Source organism: Exophiala viscosa (genome assembly GCF_022695815.1).
Source record: "Exophiala viscosa unplaced genomic scaffold EDD37scaffold_21, whole genome shotgun sequence".
Classification (NCBI taxonomy): Eukaryota; Fungi; Ascomycota; class Eurotiomycetes; order Chaetothyriales; family Herpotrichiellaceae; genus Exophiala; species Exophiala viscosa.
Window position 1 is genome coordinate 1 of NW_026944373.1, and position 20,271 is coordinate 20,271.

At 46.5% G+C, this 20,271-nt stretch overlaps 6 protein-coding genes across 6 annotated transcripts; 3 read left to right on the forward strand and 3 right to left on the reverse strand.

Annotated features, from left to right (window-relative positions):
• Nucleotides 1-1,392: 1,392 nt before the first annotated feature.
• EDD37DRAFT_660448 (uncharacterized protein) lies at nucleotides 1,393-3,121 on the forward strand (the record flags this gene model as incomplete). Its single annotated transcript, XM_062819107.1, has 5 exons — nucleotides 1,393-1,424; nucleotides 1,888-2,014; nucleotides 2,078-2,461; nucleotides 2,579-2,778; nucleotides 2,845-3,121. The coding sequence occupies 5 exons, from the start codon at nucleotides 1,393-1,395 to the stop codon at nucleotides 3,119-3,121; spliced, it is 1,020 nt and encodes a 339-aa protein (XP_062665082.1).
• Nucleotides 3,122-5,770: 2,649 nt separating this feature from the next.
• On the reverse strand, nucleotides 5,771-6,722 carry EDD37DRAFT_614134 (uncharacterized protein; the record flags this gene model as incomplete). The annotated part of the gene is made up of 5 exons (XM_062815509.1): nucleotides 5,771-6,048; nucleotides 6,082-6,149; nucleotides 6,191-6,427; nucleotides 6,453-6,592; nucleotides 6,657-6,722. The coding sequence occupies 5 exons, from the start codon at nucleotides 6,720-6,722 to the stop codon at nucleotides 5,771-5,773; spliced, it is 789 nt and encodes a 262-aa protein (XP_062665083.1).
• Nucleotides 6,723-11,072: 4,350 nt separating this feature from the next.
• EDD37DRAFT_678539 (glycosyl transferase) lies at nucleotides 11,073-11,659 on the forward strand (the record flags this gene model as incomplete). Its single annotated transcript, XM_062819651.1, has 2 exons — nucleotides 11,073-11,265; nucleotides 11,321-11,659. Coding segments are annotated over 2 exons (532 nt in total), but the record flags the coding sequence as incomplete, so codon positions are not given.
• Nucleotides 11,660-12,647: 988 nt separating this feature from the next.
• EDD37DRAFT_571625 (uncharacterized protein) lies at nucleotides 12,648-13,430 on the forward strand (the record flags this gene model as incomplete). The annotated part of the gene is made up of 1 exon (XM_062814346.1): nucleotides 12,648-13,430. A coding segment is annotated over one exon (783 nt), but the record flags the coding sequence as incomplete, so codon positions are not given.
• A 50-nt stretch (nucleotides 13,431-13,480) lies between these two features.
• Nucleotides 13,481-14,447, reverse strand: EDD37DRAFT_614137 (uncharacterized protein; the record flags this gene model as incomplete). The annotated part of the gene is made up of 3 exons (XM_062815510.1): nucleotides 13,481-13,834; nucleotides 13,910-14,245; nucleotides 14,295-14,447. The coding sequence occupies 3 exons, from the start codon at nucleotides 14,445-14,447 to the stop codon at nucleotides 13,481-13,483; spliced, it is 843 nt and encodes a 280-aa protein (XP_062665086.1).
• A 4,062-nt stretch (nucleotides 14,448-18,509) lies between these two features.
• Nucleotides 18,510-18,785, reverse strand: EDD37DRAFT_571635 (uncharacterized protein; the record flags this gene model as incomplete). Its single annotated transcript, XM_062814347.1, has 1 exon — nucleotides 18,510-18,785. A coding segment is annotated over one exon (276 nt), but the record flags the coding sequence as incomplete, so codon positions are not given.
• Nucleotides 18,786-20,271: the final 1,486 nt, after the last annotated feature.

Sequence of the window (20,271 nt, forward strand, 5' to 3'; positions counted from 1 at the left end):
ACCCTAACCCTAACCCTAACCCTAACCCTAACCCTAACCCTAACCCTAACCCTAACCCTAACCCTAACCCTAACCCTAACCCTAACCCTAACCCTAACCCTTGCGCCTGCCTTTCGGCATAGTAGAATGAAAAGTTGTTTTATATCTTTTGCTCTTCTGCTTCTCGCGTGAACTTCGTAACTGCTTCGACGATTAGCTATCCGGGGTATATAGTCCCTATGGTTGTGGCCGATATAGTGATCAGCTGCCCGGACTCCCTTACGACGACAAGGAACTATCGGGACCTTATGAACTAAGGCTACGACGTATTAGAGGGGAATCAACTAGGATTATTTCAAGATCTAAGGATCTCGAAATAGTGAGAATAGAGATCGAAGTAGGTGGGGGATATCGAAAAGGTGGTCGAAGGATATAAGGGTAGGCGAAAGATATAAGGGTAGTCGAAGGATATAAGGGTGGTCGAGTGGTGATAAGGGTAGTCGAATTATAGTGAGGGTAGTCGAGTAGTCGTGAGGGTAGTCGAAGAATATAAGGGTAGTCGAAGGATATAAGGGTAGTCGAAGGATATAAGGGTAGTCGAAGAATATAAGGGTAGTCGAAGAATATAAGGGTAGTCGAGTAGTGATGAGGGTAGTCGAGTAATAGTAAGGGTAGTCGAGTAGTGATGAGGGTAGTCGAGTAGTGGTGAGGGTGGTCGAGTAGTAGTGAGGGTGGTCGAGTAGTGGTGAGGGTAGTCGAGTAGTGGTGAGGGTAGTCGAGCGGTAGTGAGGGTGGTCGAGTAGTGGTGAGGGTGGTCGAGTGGTGGTGAGGGTGGTCGAGTAACTATGGTGAGGAGAGTCGACTTGGCGTGAGGGTAGTCGACTTAGCGTGAGGGTGGTCGAGTGGTGGTAAGGGTGGTCGAGTAGTGATAAGGGTAGTCGAGTGGTGGTGAGGGTGGTCGAGTGGTGGTGAGGGTGGTCGAGTAGTGGTGAGGGTAGTCGAGTAGTGGTGAGGGTGGTCGAGTAGTGGTGAGGGTGGTCGAGTAGTGGTGAGGGTAGTCGAGTAGTAGTCGAGGGGGTAGTTAAGGGTTCTCTAAAGTCGCAAATCGCTTATAAGTACTTATGGGTCGCCGCCGAAGAAATATCTAAGTTCGAAAAGTCGCGAGGTGATTTCCTATACCTATCTTCTCGCGACTTTTCGAACTTGTATATTTCTTCGGCGCCTTACTTCTAGATCGACTAATAATTTTCTTTAACGATAAAGTTTTATCGATATATAGGAGTGAGCCTAAAAAGGGTCGAGTATTAGTTTTAACTAAGGAAGGTTTAGAGTTATTGTCGGAAAGAAAATCTATTCGTAAGAGAGAGAAGAGATAATAAGGCGAGAGTAGTCGAGTCGAGAAGGACGGTAATGATGGTCGAGAGTCGAAGGGACGGCGGTCGAAAGTAAGTGAGGGGGGTCGACTTGGCGTAACGGGGGTCGAGTCTTGGCGGGAGGCGCCGACGGGACGGCGACGACGATAGCGGCCGCCCCTAACCGTCGACGACCCTACGCGTTAGAGGGGCGGTCCGTTGGACCCCTCGCCCTCCCTCGCCGTCGAGATAGTCGTCTCTCGATCGCGGCGTCCTCTAACCCTAGCGCGAATACTCTAGGTAGAGTAAAGGATCATAGCTAGTTAGCTATCGGAGATGAACACAATACGACGAGCGGCTCGGGCTCCACTAACTATAGTCCTCAAACGAATAGTGGCCCGGTGAACTATAACTTCAATATAGCTGGCCTTGGTCTCGGATCTTGTATTTATTTACTCCTAGCTTTACTATTTAGTACTATATTTCACCTCAACGCCGATAGACACATTACTAACACTGGCTCATTGCTAGCATCACCTAATTCACACCTAACTAGCCCTACGACCTACGATACCATCCCCTTTAGCCGGGATAGCTTTTTCGTCGAGCGCCCTATCCTAGATCTTATTCTGCAGCGAACCTCCGAACTAGGGACGCGTATCGGAGTTGTCGGGCTGGGAGGAGTAGGGTAAGACATTCTGCAATATCTGGTGAAGGCGAAAACTAAATTGGATAGGAAGTCGTAGCTGGCGATCGAATATGCCTATCGTATCCGAGACACATATCTAAAGCCATGGGTTTTCTGGGTACACGCGAGCAGTGCAGTAAGATTTGAAGAGAGTTATCGACAAATTGCCGCATATCTGCAACTGCCTGGGTGGAGCGAGCCCAAAATGGACGTTCTGAGGTTGGTGCACGCGTTCCTATCGGACGAGACCCACGGCCAGTGGAGGATGGTTGTGGACAATGCAGACACCGCCGAAGTCATGTTTGAGTCATCGCATGACGGGATGGACACCAATATAACAACACCGCCGACAGAACTCTCACTGTCCGAATACCTTCCGCGGTCTGCTAAAGGGTCAATCCTGATTACATCTCGCAGCCGAGATGTTCTGGAGGGGATGGATGTGCCTTGTGAGAACATTTTGGAAATTGGACCAATGGGGTTGGAGGAAGCACAAACCCTGCTCACAAGGAAGCTGAAAAACGCTGGATCTGGGGCGAATGCTGACGATATAGCTTAGTTGGTACGAAAGTTGGACTACATGCCATTGGCGATCACGCAGGCGGCTGCATACATCAACCAACGAGCACCACGAATCGACTTGTCTTGGTACATTGAGATGTTACAGAAGGATAACAGCGAACGGAGCAGACTTCTACAGAAACATATTTCAGATCCTCGACGAGATAGGAAGGCGTCTAATTCGATCATCATAACGTGGTACACGACCTTTGATTATCTGCTTTAGACCCAGGAATCGGCCACCCATCTGCTTGCATTAATGAGTATGTTCGACCGCGAGGCCATTCCTGATTACCTCCTTCGGGGGCAATATACTAGTGCTCATGACAGTGAAATCGGCTTTGAGGATGATCTTGCGACTTTGAGAGCGTACAATCTAATCGGTATCGACATGAAAAATCATTTATTCAATATGCACTCGCTCGTACAGCTCTCTACGAGAACATGGCTTGAGATACATAAAGGAGGCCTTGAAAGGTGGCAAGAGCGATATATTGAGGTCATGGGTGCGGCTTTTCCCGAGGCGAATTACGATAACTAGTCAACGTGTTAGGCACTGTTTCCCTATGTACAGACTATATCGACGTACAGAGTGTCAAGTGATCACCTTTAGATATAGGCGAAAGTGTTGTTTAAGGCAAGTTATTTTGCGATGGACCATGGCCAATATAGGGTGGCGGAGGCAATGGTTCGAAAAAGTCTAGAGGTACGAGATGAGATCTTTGGACGAGAGGATAGTACGACTTTAGACGGCATAAACATTTTGGCACTAGTGCTACAAATTCAAGGGAAGTATAAGGAGGCAGAGTCGATAAATCGACGGGCACTCGCGGTAAGGGAGAAGATGCTAGGGGTATACTATCCCGATATGTTGACGAGTGTAAACAATTTGGTAGCGATACTATAATATTAGGGGAAGTACGAGGAGATAGAGTCGATAGGTCGACGAGTAGTAGCGATAAGAGGGAAGGTACTAGGGGTAGATTATTTCTCTATATTAACGAGTATACTAAATTTAGTATACGTACTATAATATTAGGGGAAGTACGAGTAGGTAGAATCGATGAATCGACGAGTACTAGAGGGGTATAAGAAGATACTAGGGATAGACTACCTAACTACGTTAACGAGTATAAATAATTTAGTAGTGGTACTATAATATTAAGAGAAGCACGAGGAGATAGAATCGAAGTTTCGACGGGCACTAAAGGGGTATAAGAAGGTCCTAGGGGTAGACTATCCCACTACGTTAGCGATTATGAATAATTTAGTAGCGGTACTATAATATTAGGGGAAGTACGAGAAGGTAGAGTCGATAGGTCGACGAGTACTAGTAGGTAGTGAGAAGGTACTAAGGGTAGATTATCCCACTATATTAATAAGTATAAATAATTTAGTATTAGTACTATAATATTAAGGGAAGTACGAGTAGATAGAATCGATAAATCGACGAGCATTAGCGGAAAGAGAGAAAATACTAGGGGTAGACTATCTTACTATATTAACGAGTATAAATAATTTAGTAATGATACTATAATATTAGGGGAAGTATAAGGAGATAGAATCGATATATCGACGAGCACTAGTAAGTAGTGAGAAGATACTAGGGGTGGATTACCTCACTATATTAATGAGTGTGAATAATTTAGTAGTGGTACTACAATATTAGGAGAAGTACGAGGAGGTAGAATCGAAGTATCGACGGGCACTAGTAGGAAGATATAAGGTGCTGAGGGAGGACTATCCTAATACGTTAGCGAGCGTTTACTACCTCGCCTACCTACTTAGTAGAAAGTAGAGATATAGGTCGGCTTTAGATTCCTATTAACGTAGTATTTCTAGCTATACCGAGGTGCTCGGTAGCTATCTACTTATCGAATGCCTTAAATGGGATTGCGGCGAAACGAAGCGAGGTTAGTGGACGGTAAAAGAGGATGATAACTTCACACGATGGTGGCAATTAGGTAAGTCGTGGCCGTGGATCTTCGATTAGTTTCCCGAAGGGTCTTAAGCTACCGTGCGACTACGTTGGTTCGTGGTCCTAGCACTACGGAAGGAACTGGATACTAGGGTGGCTAGTTTAACGATAGCGCTAGATATGGCGATGTGTGTTATAAGTTGCTAGGAGCCAATGATAGGGACCAAAGGGTAGCAACTGCCGTTCCTAAGAGCGCAATAAAAACAGCTTCAAGATCATACAAGCTTAGTGGATATTCTCACTGTCCGCTGTCTCTATCCTCGAAATTTAGCATATCCTAAATATGAGAAAGGTTGTTTCAGCAATATGAGGACTATCTCCACGCGCAGCAGGGTGAGATGACTTGACCTTTGCTATTAGACAGCATGGCTCCAAATAAACAATACAAGTTAATACAATATTATTGGTGTAGGTCAGTCTTCGTCGAGTGAGTTGCTGTTTTGTGGCTTGCGTGGTAGTATTAAAAGCAAGGATATCGGCATGGTTTCTGCGCGAGTCAACCGGATCAACTACTCCGTATATAGTATCCGTACCGTTCTAAGGCCTGTGTCTTGTGTCCTTGCGCTGCAGTGCACAATTAATCCCCACTACAATCAGGGGCCAGAAGCGAATTAAGGCACGGAGTGGCCCCTACTCGGGCGAGAGAAACGGGCAATGTTTGCCGACGACTTTCTGCCTTTTGAGACCCGACCCAGCCTGGTGAGCAGGTCAAACGAGACGGCGCCAGAGAAAAGCCTTGATTACCGTGCCCACAAAGGGGAGTGTCCTTCTTGCTGTGGCTTTGCCTGTTACATGCGCATGGAGGATGGCAGTTTAGCCCTTGACATTTGATTTGGGTACGAAGCCATCACGAAAATCAGTTGTGAGGTACTCGGAAACTTTTCTATTTTGCTATAATAATAATAAAAACCATCTTGGCTAGAAATAGCTTAAATAGTCTTATATAGTGAAATCATATAGGGGTAGTGGAAATAACTAGGTAAAAACCTAGAAGAGAAATCTTAATTATATACAATCTTTTAGGCAGCAATGAGTAGAGTCTTAACCAAGGTATAGTTAAGTTTAGGTAAGCAACCTTAACTAGAAGAAATGCCAAGACGCACCTTAATGACTATTGAGTAGCTTATCATCTACCCCACCCATAATACTCATGGGATACGAAATCATAAACATAGATAATCCTCCCACTTGACATATATCCCATAAGGCCTCTTACAGTCGAGGCAATTCGTATACGAGCGAGGTAGCCAGGACAACCGGCTTGGGGCGGAAGGTCCGAGTGTGCTGGCCCTCCTTGGTTCCGTGTTGAACGGTGAGGTCCCAATCACCCGTGGAGCATTTTGCAAGGGCAGCAACGACGCTCGAGTCAGTCCATGTCCATGCGGTTCCCTCGAAGGCGCTTGCGTTACACTCGAGCCAGTCACCCATTTTCCCGGCCGGGGTCAACTTGGCCAGTGGTTCGGGAAGTAATGGTGGGGAAAGTGATCGGCCTCATGGAAAGTTGCGCCAATTGTCCCCAATACGGTGGTTGCGCTCGACGATGAGGGCGCTGACGCCGAGGACTTTGAAAGCAGCAGCAATGTAAAGGCCACTCACAATACTTAGCGTTGCAATACGACAAGAGCAACTCACCACTGACCCTCGATGTCGATTTCAGGTTCGACGTCTTCAAAATTGACATCCTCGATCCACTGGTTGTGCCAGGACTTGTCTCGGATCATGTGGCCATCTCCACTGGGCACCTCAGAATGACGGTTAAGGCTCTCGATGGTGGCATGCAATGTCCAGATCTTGGAGCCATCTCTGATCCTGACAAAAATCCAAGACGCCACTAGCACCGACGAGGTCCGTTTCACACGAGTACACGATCTGAAGCAAGGCAATATCTGCGTACGGCCGCTGGAATGAGGGCCCCGCTTCCACTACCTTGTAATTGCGTGTAGGGGTACGAGGGAAGAGGGCAGAAGCAGCCTCTTCGATATTCTTCGGAGTGTTGGAGGAACGATAGTCATAAATGAAAGCAGCCTTGGCCCTCTACAGCCCTGTTGCTATCCGGGTTTTCAGGTCTTGCCAACATCAGCAAACCGGTCCGACTCACCACTGCACAGCAGCATATCGGCATGTCCAATTTTGGTGCTTTTAGCCAACCAAAATCGAGATGCATCCTTCAAATCGTGTTAAGCACCTACTGTTACCTGTACTAAGGAGGCCGGCCATTCCAAAAACGAGCATGAGCAACCGGTGAGTGATAAATAACAATGACTCGACCTTATGCTCGTACGTTCTTGGATGGTCTTTCACTTTCGTCTCGTAGCTCATTACCATGCTTCGGACCAGTTGGAAGACCTGGGCAATAGCCGGGGTGGGCGTCTCGGTTTGGACTTGCGCTTGTGGCTCTTTCGCCAGCCGATCACCCCAAAACTTCGTCTGTCGTATATGTTCCGTGTTCTCGCTATCTACGCCTATGTACTGTGAGTTCCTTCATCGACCTCGCGCGCGTTGTGTTGGGCCGTAAGGATCGTCGTTGAGTTTGTGGTGTTGACGCGTCACGCGCACACGAGCGCGTTGGAGTCGGAGTAGTTGGAGTTGCTATCGATATGAATCACTATACCTTCGGTGGTAGAAGAGAAGTGAAAAGGAGAGATTGGAGCCTTCCAATCCAAAGTAGAGAGCTTCCATTGTCGCTATCTACACTAGTTCGTTCCTTGGTTTGCCTAGATAACTAAATGTAGCCGATAATAGTGACCGCTACTTTTTGGAGTCGTAAGTACGTGACTTGCACTTTCCACTAGAGTGTATATTACGTAGTTAACGAATAGGGATACGCGCCGAGATATAAGGTTGACACTATAGAAAGGCTCTAGGCTTCTAGCAATATACTATAGCTATTTTTAGCCCTATAAACATTAAATCCGAAATTAGACCCTCTAGTGTTAAATATAGACTATTTACGAAGTATTTCGAAGGCTATTCTCTATAAGCCGTCCTTATACTCTTCTTACTCTTACGTACTAAAAATATCTTATCTCTTATATATTAGAAATAAATTACCTTAACGTTTTAAAGAACCTTTCTATTCTACGATGATTTAATCGAATATTTATTAAAGTCACTATTTTCTTTGTAAGGGTTTGCGACGTTTTCTTCTTACGGCGCTAGAGTCGATAATACTATACGAGTACGCGAGTCTCGAATATAATAGTATATAGCTTTCTTAAAAGTTTCTCGACTCTATAGTAAATATTTAGGCTATTTATAAGGATATCTAGGTCCTTCTACGATCTCTCCCTATCGAATCTCCCTAAGTTTTAGATAAATAAGCTACGCTATCGCCACTCAATAGCAGTACGAGTATAGACCTAAATAACGAGCCCATATTAGCTCAATGCTAGTCTCGGCCTAACCGATTGGAAGAAGACTTATCATTAGGAGATTGCGGTCATAATAGACATCACGAGTCTAGGCCCTCTATAGGCTATCTAGTCGCCCATATCGTAATCCATTAGGCCGCCGGAGTCCTTTATCTATATTCACCTTCCACTATAGCTAAGTTAGATATAACGAGCGAAATCGAAGTCGACGCGTACCCGACCGTAGAGAATATATTGACGCGGAGTGGCAATGTAACGTTACCGGCACTATACGAGCCGCGCCCGTCAACGTATGAGGCACTTTAGACTAGGGATAATCTACCTCAAGGTAGGACCGTAGTTGCACAATCTATTGACTTGGCACCGCGAGTATCACCTACACTAGAGGACGGATTCTCCACTACTTCGAGCGATTCTCCCTCCGAAGTTATTCCGTTCGACGAAGAAGACGGTGTAGTACGACTACGTTTAAATAGTATGGACTAGATAAAAGACTTTCCTAGGCTCCTTCGAAGGGCACGAGAGCTCGGCGCGGAGGAGAAAGGGACTTTCAAGATTACGCTATTAAGTGACTTTCCGCGTATCGGCGTAGCGTATAAACACAGAAGAGACCGAGTTTCGACCTTTAGAGGCGTTTCGTAGAATAATAGTGTCTATCGACTCGACCGAGTTGAAGGTCGGAAAATAATTTAGATAAATACGTTAACGTACGACGATACGGTCGTTAATAAGCTCGTTTAGCGCTTCGAGGATAACCTAATAAGATCGAGAGGCCTTCGTTATGTTCGGTACGGTATTAATCTTAATGTACGATCGCTAGAAGAGCGCTAATATATTAGTATACTAACCTAGTTACTCGTTTAGCCGCTTATTAGTAACTAACTAAATAGGACTCGATTTATTATTCTTGGCCTTTACTAACTATTTATTTATAAGTCGTATATAAGCTTTAGCGCTCTCTTCGCGCTCTATAAAGAAGATTATAACTTAGTAGCGACGAACGTATTGTATTTAGGGCGAAGATCTAAATAGTAACGGCCCCTCGCGATACTAATCGACTCGAAGCTTAGGTTCGAGATAGTTAGGGTTATAGATTTATATATATATAGAGTATACGATATTACTTAATATATATTTTATATACGATACTAGCTTAGTAGGATATCTCGTATAAGACCTTTTCTTAAACTACTAACGAGGTCGTTATAGTTTACTCGTATAGTTACTATTAAGGTTTTAGTATCGGCTCGATATTAACGAAAGCGGTTAACTACGCCCCTAAAGAATAGAGTATTCGCGGATATAACGAGTATCTATTTAGTTATCCTAGCTATCCTATCCTAAATACTAAGATAGAATTTCGATCTAATAGAATAGTATAGGACGAAGACCTAAGCGAAGGGTAGCTAAGTATTCGTAGATATTTCGAGACTAAATAGATAGTCGAGAAAGTCTTTAGCGATCAAGCGGGGCCGATAGGATTATAAGTGCTCTAGAGATATAGAAGTAGTAAGTAAGAAAATTAGGAAGAGTAGTACGAGTAGTACGAGTAGTAGTAGTAGTAGTAGTAGTAGTAGTAAAAGAAGAAGGAGAAGAAGGAGAAGATTATTAGGGAGAGAACAATATCGCTTATTAATAAAATAAAGTCGATAATAGTATTAAATATAAAAGATATATAATCTATAAAGAGATTACGTATCGATATACTATTAGAGATACTATCGAAGAGACCTAAAAAAAGAGGCTTTATTTAATAGTAAGCTTTATCGAGCTAGTTAAGATCGAAAAAAAAGGAAGTAATACTAGTCTAATCGTACTAGGACGAGTAGAACGCAAAACGAGAGTCTAAACTCTAATAGGGGGATATTAATAGATAGACTATAAAAGTAGTACGATTATAGCGACGACTCTTCTCGTATACTTCTACACTATCTCCTAATAGACACTAGGCCGCTCTATCCCGCGATCGTATCGATAGCGTCATTAAAATAGTGTTGGCGATAGCTAATAGCTATACCTTTAGTGCTTTCAAAGAAGTCATTTTCTTTCTGTAGCAAGATAGAGCAATATCGGTAGCCGGTATCTTTAGTTCGAATCTCAGAACCCTCGTGCGAAGTATCGACGCTATTGTGATAGCGAACTACTTAAATAGTTATCTTCGTCGTTTCGCATTAGCTCGTCTAGCGAAATCGTATAACGATACTATCGTTAATAGAGGCCACTTGGTCGATAGCGAGCTAAATATAAGCTCGCTCAGAAGGATGACCACTAAAGAATCGAAGTCGGAAGCCTATATTTCGCTGATCTAGTATACTTAGGGCGTCGAATTTTCGGGTCGTTATCGAGGGCAACGTAAGACGCAAAGTGGCCTTATTAATTCCGACGCTTTTGACGTAGTGCGGTAGAATTAGTGTCGTAGAAAGCTAGGCAAGCAGATCGATACAGGCTAGAGATGGCTTAAATTCGCGGACAGATTTAAGTGGTTGTCACTAGGCCTTATTAGTCGAGATTAGTCGATTAGAGACAATAAAGTGGCGGCGAGTAATCGAATATAAGTTAGACTCATTATGTCTAGACTAGTACTAATGACCCAAGTTTTGAAGACACTTTGACGTCGTCGGAACACGGACTTCTCCTAAATGAAATCGAGGCGCTAAAGGGACGATTCCTACGGCAGCTCAATAACGCACTTGGTGGCGGTTTATTCGATCTTTTGGAGGACTCTAGTCGCGCAAAGGGTCTACCCTTACTGGGAATGAACCACGAGGACATCCTGACACGCCCTGATTGTGATCAAAGATAGCTTAACGAAATGGATTGTCAAAGGAGTCCGTCCGTCGCCGAGTGATACGCTATTGCGAGCGGTAAAGCACAGATGGTCTAGATATATCGTGAGGAAGTAAGGGGGCTGCACCACTGTCTAAGTCTCCAATGATCAAAATGCCGGACTTTCGTATCCTGGGAGTATTCGACTTTTTGGATCATGGCTTAATGTCAAAGGTGGAGAAGGGAGTTATTTGAGTGGTCCTTTATCGTGCAAGTCGCGTAAATTGTAGGAGATTTCGATGACATGAGGGCATTTTAAAGTAACCACTAACCCCGTGTATAGTGACGTCGCTATTGGATCATTCTAAGGAGTATCCGAACGACTAGACTACACCAATGGCATTCCCCAGAAGATTACCGCCTTGGAGCACGTCCTGGACATCAACTCGCATCTCGTCGGACAAGTCGGTATGATCCAGGTGGCCGTGCCAAGCAGGCAGAGTGTGCAAGACCACCAGGATCTGGCGACGAATCTCCATTGCCAGGTCGAAGCGCTGAACCAGAAATACGGTGAGTTTGAGTCCGTGGGCCCGTCTGGAGTGCTGGCTGCTGACAGCACACTCAGCGTCGAACGACTACAGATTGGTCCATTTATTGCATCAAAGCGTACCGTTTGACCAGCTCATCACCATGTACTCCGCCTCGGATATCTGCTTTGTGTCGTCGATCCGGGACGGCATGAATCTGGTCTCGTACGAGTACGTGGCGACCCAATGCGAGAGAAAGGGTGTCCTGCTTCTCTCCGTGTTCGCTGGTGCCGCTGAGCAACTGCGTGGAAGCGTGCTGTTCAATCCCTGGGACACCGACGGCACCGTCGAGGCTTTGCGCCAGGCCGTCATCATGGGTGCCGATGAGCGTAGTGCCAATGAGCAGACATCCGAAGATTACGTCCTTCAGAACTCGAGGTGAGTGTCCCAAAACAGCAAATGCAAACGGCTGGGAAAGGAATGTGCCTAATTGACGCGCTTGCAGTTCGACCTGGGGCAAGTCCTTCGTGTCAGATTGAGGCCGAACTGGTGAGATGGCGGCGTTCGTTACCCTTTGGTGTCAGGCCCGAAGATCTGTCTTCCCCGACTGCGCCATTGGTGGATCTTCAGTAGGTGTGTTGTCAGCAGCAAGGGAAAGTGCTGACTTGACCCTGTCTAGCCTACCATACTCGCTGTATCCAGGTCCAGAGCATCCTCTTACGAAACCTGGATGTTGACGTTGACGACGTGGCCAGGCAAGGAGCTGAAGAAAAACTGCTGGAGTCGTGCAAACGCATTGCCCAGCTTTGTCTGACTTGCTTCGCCCCTTACTCGGTACAAGCAACAGCCGTGAGCGCGTTTGCTCTTATGGATTTCCTCACTAGTCACGACGTCTACGACAACTTTCACGTCATGATTGAGTCATTGAGCAAGTCGTCACGCCGATGGCTCCTCTGTCGAGGCATCTTGAAAACGATTTGGCACACCTTGCAAGAACGGAAGCTTGATGCAGCCTTGAATCACACCACATTGAAACTTCTGAAGCTCAACGCGGTCAATGCTTGGGTCTCATCTAACAATCGAGGCACGTCGTAGTGGGGCTGTCGAGATCTGAAGTGTGGAAGAGCGGGACTGCCACTCTCACTGGTTGCCAAGCTACTTCGGCGAAGAGGGCTCAAGCCACGTAAAGAATTATTGAGAAAGACAACACCCGCTGCCATGCTAATTGGTTCATGCCAGCTGAACGTGGTGGTAGCATTGTCATCTACAAATCCGACCGGGTTCCAACCAGGTTTTTTTAAAACATTCAAACTCTTGTTCCGACTCGACTTATTGCCTTTTTAACTAATGGCATGTATGTGCAGATACCATTTTCACCAAGTGAATACGCTATCGACACCATGACGACTCCCTGGTGAGGAAACCAATCTCGGATTGACCCGGGACGGCGGGTTTCAGGAATTCTGTCTCGTGGACCCACGGCAGGTCGCGAGGGTGCCGGAGGGTGGCAGCATGAAGGCAGTAGACATTGCGCCGCTCATGTGCGCGGGTGTCACGGTCTGGAACGCTCTGCAGGCCGCGGGATTGGACATGACTGGCTCATCGGCGGCCGAGAGTGGCAGGCAGAAGAAATCGGTGGCGATCGTCGGGGCGGGAGGCGGTCTGGGCCATTTGGGGGTGCAATTCGCTGCAAAATTGGGATGGCATGTAGTGGCCGTGGACACAACGCCTGCAATCGGGATGCTGAAAGCCGTGGTTGAAGAGCTTGATGAGGATAGCGCGAATGTCACCGTGGTGGATGCCCTGCAAGAGTCTGTCGAGGCCGCGAAGAGGCGCCTGTTTGGAGAGCCAGCGAAAGGCCTTGAAGGCGAAAAGGGTTGCGATGCATCCCTGATCTTGCCTGAATCCCAGCCAGCATTCGACTTTGGGATGGGAATCATCAAAAACCACAGCACGTGCGTGTGTGTGAGCTTTCCCAAGGATGGCTGGCGGTTTAAACCTGGAGATCTGGTATTTCGGCATATTAGACTGGTGGGTGTCTTGACAGGCCGGAATCACCAGTTGCAGGCCATGGTCGACTTCGCGGCCAAGAAATCCGTCAAAGCCAAGATCAGGACGTATCCTCTCGAAAAGCTCAACGAGTTGGTGGAAGATTATCATCGTGGCGTGGGAGGAAAATTGGTAGTCGATATGGAGTTGAAGCCATGATAGGAAGTCGAGTGAATAAATCGTTCAATATCTCCTCTGTCTGTCTCGGATCATCTTTCACGTCTCACCCTAGGCATGTCTCTGGCCTCTTTGCCCTTTTCCCGCTTCATTCTCCTTTTCTCGGCTTTATCACGAGCTCCTTTGCTTATACTCTGTAGCCTCTCCTCTTTAACTCTTTTCTTAACATCCGCCTCTTTGAGGTAGTAAGGTCTTGATTTCTGGCCAGTACGAAGAGCTTCCTTCTCTTCCTCCTTGTGACGTTTCTCGATTGTTTCTTCCTTTTGTCGAGATTCCGCATTGCGGACCTTGGCCTCCATAGACATGACTTGCCGCTTCAAGTCAGCTATAACATGAGGGTCTTTTACCTTCTTGATTTGTGATTTCAAGTCTAGAATCTCCGCGGCCTGGTATTAGGTAAGAAACGAATAGGTCTTGTTTGCTTTGTAGGTTGAATTCCTGTCGCGATTAGCGGACATGACGGTTGGATCAAAGCGTGGGTCTCGAAATTTTTGCGCCGCTGGAGGTTCGAAAATGGTTCTCTTCCGCGAGACTGGTTTGCGGGCGGACTCGATGGTTGGGGCATGCTTCGACGACCGCTTTGGAGCGTCAACGCGAGTTTCTTTCGATCTTTTCCGCGTATCGAAGGTATCCTGGGCTGTGCGCTCGCCAGAACCCGGAACTGATTCTTGAAGCGTCTCTGCGAGCTTTCGTTTTCGCTGGTGGGGACTCAATGTTTCCTGCGCTTTTGCTAGGACGCCGAAGCTGATGTCGTGAAGAGGAAGAGCTTCTTCATGCTCTGATGCAGAATCAACGGCCTATGATATGTTAGGTTTGGGCGAGAAGCGTTGAGACTCGCTGTAGTACCTTATCGTGACTCTCATGATCGCTCTGATCCGACTCGTCAGCCTGCGATTGCTTCGAATCGCTGCCATAGTCCTCCGAGGCTTCGTCTGCGAAATCCTCTTCATAATCATGTCTCAGCTCAACAGGTCGATCCATGAGACTCACGGGGTCCATGGCTTCGCAATCAACTTGCGACCGAATAGCACGAAGAAACGAACTGCGCACAAGAACTTCTTTTTTTTTCTGGAAATGGCACGGTAAATGACGTTGTCGGATGATCGACGACTAAATCCAAACTGGTTAAAAGAAGCGCTTGGTTTACGCTGAATAATCTTTCTGGGGGCTCGCTAGGCCCTTTCGGCTAGGGATGGGCATTTGTCTGACATAACGTTACGCGTCAATCGGGACCCTGTTTTTTCAGTTCTTGGCGTTTTTTTTCAGGATATGTCTGTCAATTTTACAAGATTATATAATCATGTTATCGTAGCTTATCCATTAGTCCGGGGATAAAATCCTACCCTCCGATTAGCCCGTGGAACTTTTGAGCCAATTGACCTGAGACTGTCCTATATCTACAGTGAAAGAGCAGTGTAGACAAGCAAAATAAATAAAATAATCAAGTTTAACAAAGTAAATATAGGCTACCACTAACAAAAATACTTTTCAGTATTACTTAATAACTATAATACCTTTTCTCTATTTACGTATAGCGATAGAGAGCCCTTACGATACCTAAAGTATCCCTCTTATTACGAGTCGCTCCACTAGAGGTGTCACAAGCACGTGGGTTTCCTAATGGAAATAGCCTTTCATGTCCATTGCTCCCGCCAATGAGGACGGTCCACGTAGCGTAGCTCTAGGTCATGAAGCCCTTGAAGACTCCTTGTTAATCCATCATCTTATGCCAACGACGCAAGTCGTGCCACCACGGTCCCTGCTCACCACTTAGATCTGTGTGCACCTTTGACCATGATAAGTAGCCCATTCGTCACTGTCGTTAGGCGCCCCTCGTCCAGCACATGCAAGGTCAGCGGCAGTCCTGCGGCAGCTGTCAACCCAACGAACATGCACCCGATCCCCTCCCTTCAGAAGCTGAATCTCGCTGCCTAAGTAACAGCCTCGCCAGGGTGGTGTCCAGAAATCGCCCACCCTTGTCGACTTCACTACACCGACCTTCTTTCTCTGTATCGGTCACAGAACAATCAGATAAGCACTGCCAAAGCCATGTTCCTCCCGGAGGCGCAGATCAAGATCGTTGACAATTTTGTCATCCAAATTGAGCTTGTCAACGCACATCTACCGGCACCGGCCTAACATCGTCACCGGCACTGTCGTCGTCGGAGTTGTCCGAGGCGTATTACCAGTGACAAACCTTGCGGGACGACTTGATTTTGAGAGTCTTCTTGATAAGTTGGACCAAGTTGTTTGCTCCAGCAAGAGGTGCGTGTCCGTCAACGCAACGATGGTCTTCAGACGATTCCCTTCTGGAAGCCTGAATGAGGCCCCGACTGGAATGGCCCGAACCTTCCACTATACTTCCACTGCCTGTCGGCGTTGCGCCATGGCGGGTCTCTATGCTTATGTCCTCTCATCCTTTTTAGATGCCGAACGGGCGAAAGCGACCTGTTGATTACGATGGCTGTCTCCAGCATAGTAGGTCTTGTGGTCCTGTTAGCTCGTCTGCATGGATTCCCCACAGCGGCAAGCCGGTCTTCGAGAGCACAACCATGGTCATCGAGTCCTCCGAATCTTTCAACAAGTTGAGCCACGAGTGGTCCCGGGGTTGCAGCTCAAGGCGGTAGAGCTTTCGTTCGTGTTGCGGCTTCCAGAGCACGTTGAATACTTCATGCTGTGCATCACAACCACTCTTGCAGAGAGCCCGGATGCAAACTAACAGAGAGTTGCCGAGATCGTCCTGCCACCCGGGCCTTGCCTCCCATAATTCTACGATGGCGAACGGGTCAGGATTTTCCAGCGCCGCGTTCAGCCGGGTACGAGCATCATCGTTGATGAAATGGCACCGATCAATCAGTGCCGCCAAAGTATCCGTTCTCAACAAATCCACCAGGTGGACGCACCGAGCATTGAAAGTGCATGCCGACACGAGCACACGTCGAAGTCCATTAAGTCCCGTAGGCTCCAGCTCCGAGGGGTGTTTTCTCATTCTTCGAGAAAGCCTTGTTTGAAGGTTTGTCCGGGATCAACTTGTCTAGTTGCAGTGCCTGCCAAGCCGACACTAAAAGTGCTGAAATTCAAACCAAGGGAGGTGTTGGACACATAGTTGAACCAGCCGCGCGATCGAAGTGCATGGAGGTGTTGTGAGCCTCGTATTTGTGACTTAAACTCCGACATCGAGCAGTCACAGGAAAACCATTCCATCTTCGGGTTGTCAGCACTACCCCCAATGAGCAGCTTGTCAGCCACCCTAAAAGGTTCCGCTTCTCTTATTTCATGTAAATGTCTTGGAGGGCGGAGATCTGGCTCGGACTCTTTACTCGACGTACGGTCTGCATCCTCCGCATCATCGTCAAGTGGCTCTTCCTGTTTTCGCCAATGGCACTCACGCTCGTTCTTGAGCAGCACAGGGCCGCCGTGGGTTTCAACAGGATAGAGTTGGCCGCCACCAATGTTGTAGTGATCGATCAGCTCGTCTCTCTCGAGAGTGGGAACTGGCCAAAGCGGACCCCTATTGCAGTGAGGTTATGTGCGCGTGTAAGGGGATACAGTGGCTCTCTGGGCTGTTCAGGCTGACGATGGAACACCCATACCTTTAGTCCTCGAGTCAGACCAGCGAGACAGGCAAGCCGGTAGGGCCGAAAAACAAGGACTTCCTCTGCAGATATAGTCTGCCCGGGTCGTGCAGGAACCATGATGAGTTAATCAGACGATTCCCGAGCAACAGTCAACGTATGAGGATTCATATGAGATAGTATAGCAAGATCAAGAGCTTGCACCATCATCTGAAGGTATTCACACTCGTAGCGTTTCGAAAGGTGCCATCTATGAGCTGGGATGTTACTCGCGATACGAACTTTAACTACGTCATGGAGAGATTGGTTGCGAGCGCCCACATCGCCGCTTTAAGTTTGCTAAAAATAGAGTATGCTGGAACTCGTGGAAGGGAGAAATACAGGAATGGTTTTGCTGTACAAGCGACTGAACTGAACATCCGCATCGGCAAATCCAGCCCACGGCCTAAGCATTGACGGCGCCCTAGTCCATAAGAAGTTTCGCTACCTAGACGCCGCCTTCCACTGACGCCACTTGCAGCGTATTACCGTAGTATCCACCCTACGCGTTCACCTCGGCGCCTGAGTCCACGAGTAGCTTCACCAGCTCGACGTGGCCTCTCACTAACGCTACTTATAGCGCATTACCGTACTCTCTACCCTACGCGTTCACCTCGGCGCCGAAGTCCATGAGTAGCTTTACTAACTCGACACGGCCTTTCACTAACGCTCCTTATAGCGTATTGCCGTAGTATCCACCCTACGCGTTCACCTCGGCGCCTAAGTCCATGAGTAGCTTCACTACCTCGACGCGGCCTTTCACTAACGCTGCTTGTAGCGTATTGCTGTAGCGTCCACCCTACGCGTTCACCTCGGCGCCTAAGTTCACGAGTAGCTTCACTAGCTCGACGTAGCCTCTTACTAACGCTGCTTATAGCGTATTGCCGTAATATTGAATCGGTTCGTTAATCAAGTCCCCTAATACCGTGGCTTGACGAGCTACCTCCTTATCGCGTTCGCCCTAAGTTGCAATAATGAGGATTTTTCTTACTACCGCGGTAAAACTAAAGGTACTTATAATAAGTAGAGTTGTTACCGACGGGCGACTTTCCCGCTTTTCTAAATACTAGTAAACGGGAAACTACGTCTGAAAGTAGCTCTAACGAATATCGTAAATTGATAGAACTAATTTAATCTCTCTATTTACTAATATGTGCTAGGACGCCCGATAATATTTAGGCTATCTTGTAGAAGTATAGTTGAGCAATGGATATTTAGAAACGTGGTTTTGGTATCGGCCTTGTCACTAATAGTTGTACCCATAATAACTCGACTACGGTAATCTCTTCCGAAAGACATCGAAAAGGAGTAGTGCGATATAAATCTTGGTAATAGTATATTTAGCAACGCCTAAGTCCATAGAAAAGTGCTATTTCTTGTTTAAAGCGGAGAACGTTCTGTTAGTACTATTCTCTATGTTCGTTCTAAGGAGAAAGTCACGTGTAGTCTAATGAAGGAGAGATACCTTCAAATCACTAATGCTAATGAAAAACCCGTATATATTGCGAAGATTAGATTCTCGGATATCTTTAGGTTCGAGATTAAGATCTTTATATGATCGAATACCCTCCGTTCTTGCTATCGTAACTATAATGGTTACCTCGTCAATCGTTAGAGGACGTATAGTCGCTAGAACGATCTGCAAGATAATGCGAGTAGCTTCCGGGTCAAGACTTCGACCGAGGATATTTTCGTATACTTCCGCGATAGATATGGGAAGTTGCTATAGTAGACTCTTGATTCGTTTCATTATTGCATAACTAGGGAATCGAAGTCGAACCTCCTTCATTACTAAATATAGCTATAGATATATTCGCTATTGCATTCCTTTTAGATAATCTATAAGGACGCAACGAGATATAGAGTCGAGTCGCGGAACCACTTTTGGTATGCGCTAATCGATAACAAGATTGATCTCTTAGCTAATAAGGTAGGATCGGTCGTTACTAGTAAATTTAATGAAGTTGACCTTAAGGTCTAGAAGGCGAAACTTTCCGTTAATATTATAGTTTGGACGACTCGTGATGAGGAATTTAATTCGAGATGTCTTAGGGCTACTTAGCCTAGTGTCATTATAGAACTGACGGAGCTGATCGAGCAATTAATGTCTGGTATCCGCTTGACATTTATCCAAAGTATCTAAGAGATAAATTACTTCTCCTAACGATGAATCACCTGCTATTGCCGTGAGGAGGTTCCATAGAGGAAAGAATATTGAACGTAGTCCTAGTTCATTTGATTTGAAAGGCTAGTACGCGTAGTTAATTAAACCGGATACTAAATTTTGAGAATATAGCTAGTGAAGGATACTATATAGCGCGTCCTTTCCTCGTTGTCGCCGCTCGAGGCTATCTTTGAAAAAGAAATAGCATACGATTGATATTATTAACTGCGTGGTGAGAAGCATTTCATTAATTAAAGCCCGCGATAGGACTGACTTGCTATAGCCCGGGCTAGTTGAGAGCTAAAGTAGGCCTGACTCTCTCGAATCGCGCTATCGACGGAAACGAGGGTCATCAAGAAACTATCGATAGGTGTTTAGCATACGTTTCGAATTGACATTTTTCTGTCTAGTATAGTTAGTAGCTAGGCATTGAAGTATGTCTCGTCGAAGATCGTCCTCCCTGTCGGCAGCGCGAGTGGCAAGAATATCGCGCACGGCGTCAAGGATCTATTGTTGGATCTTGCTAGACTTCTCTATAGCGCTAGTTTGTTTCTCCTACTGTGCTCGTTTATCCTCTTTATTTCACAAAGCTTTATGCTTCTGATAGTACTGATCGGCATTGTTAATCTTCTTTAGCGAGTCTATCCAATGACTAGGTCGACTGATACTATGCATACCGCGAAATATACTATTGTGAGATAGATAATAGGCTATGGACGCCTAATATTCGAGAATTTAAGAGTATAGCTAGGTGACTATATTGCGGTATCCATCTACGGTAGTTCCGCGGCGTAAATGAGTCCGTATATCGTATAGCCTTATTAATGAGGCGATGTGTTCAAGCCCCTCGATCATAGTATCGCTCTCTTCACTTAGTGCTAAGGCCAACTGAACTCGTTAGCGACGCACATAATATGCCATAAAGTACGATACCGGTAATAGCATTGTGACGCCCGACTACGCGAGCGCCATATACGGTTGTGTGCTAATAGCGCTAGCTACAATATCCTTGCTCCATAGAACGAACTTGATAAGGTGTTCTCTA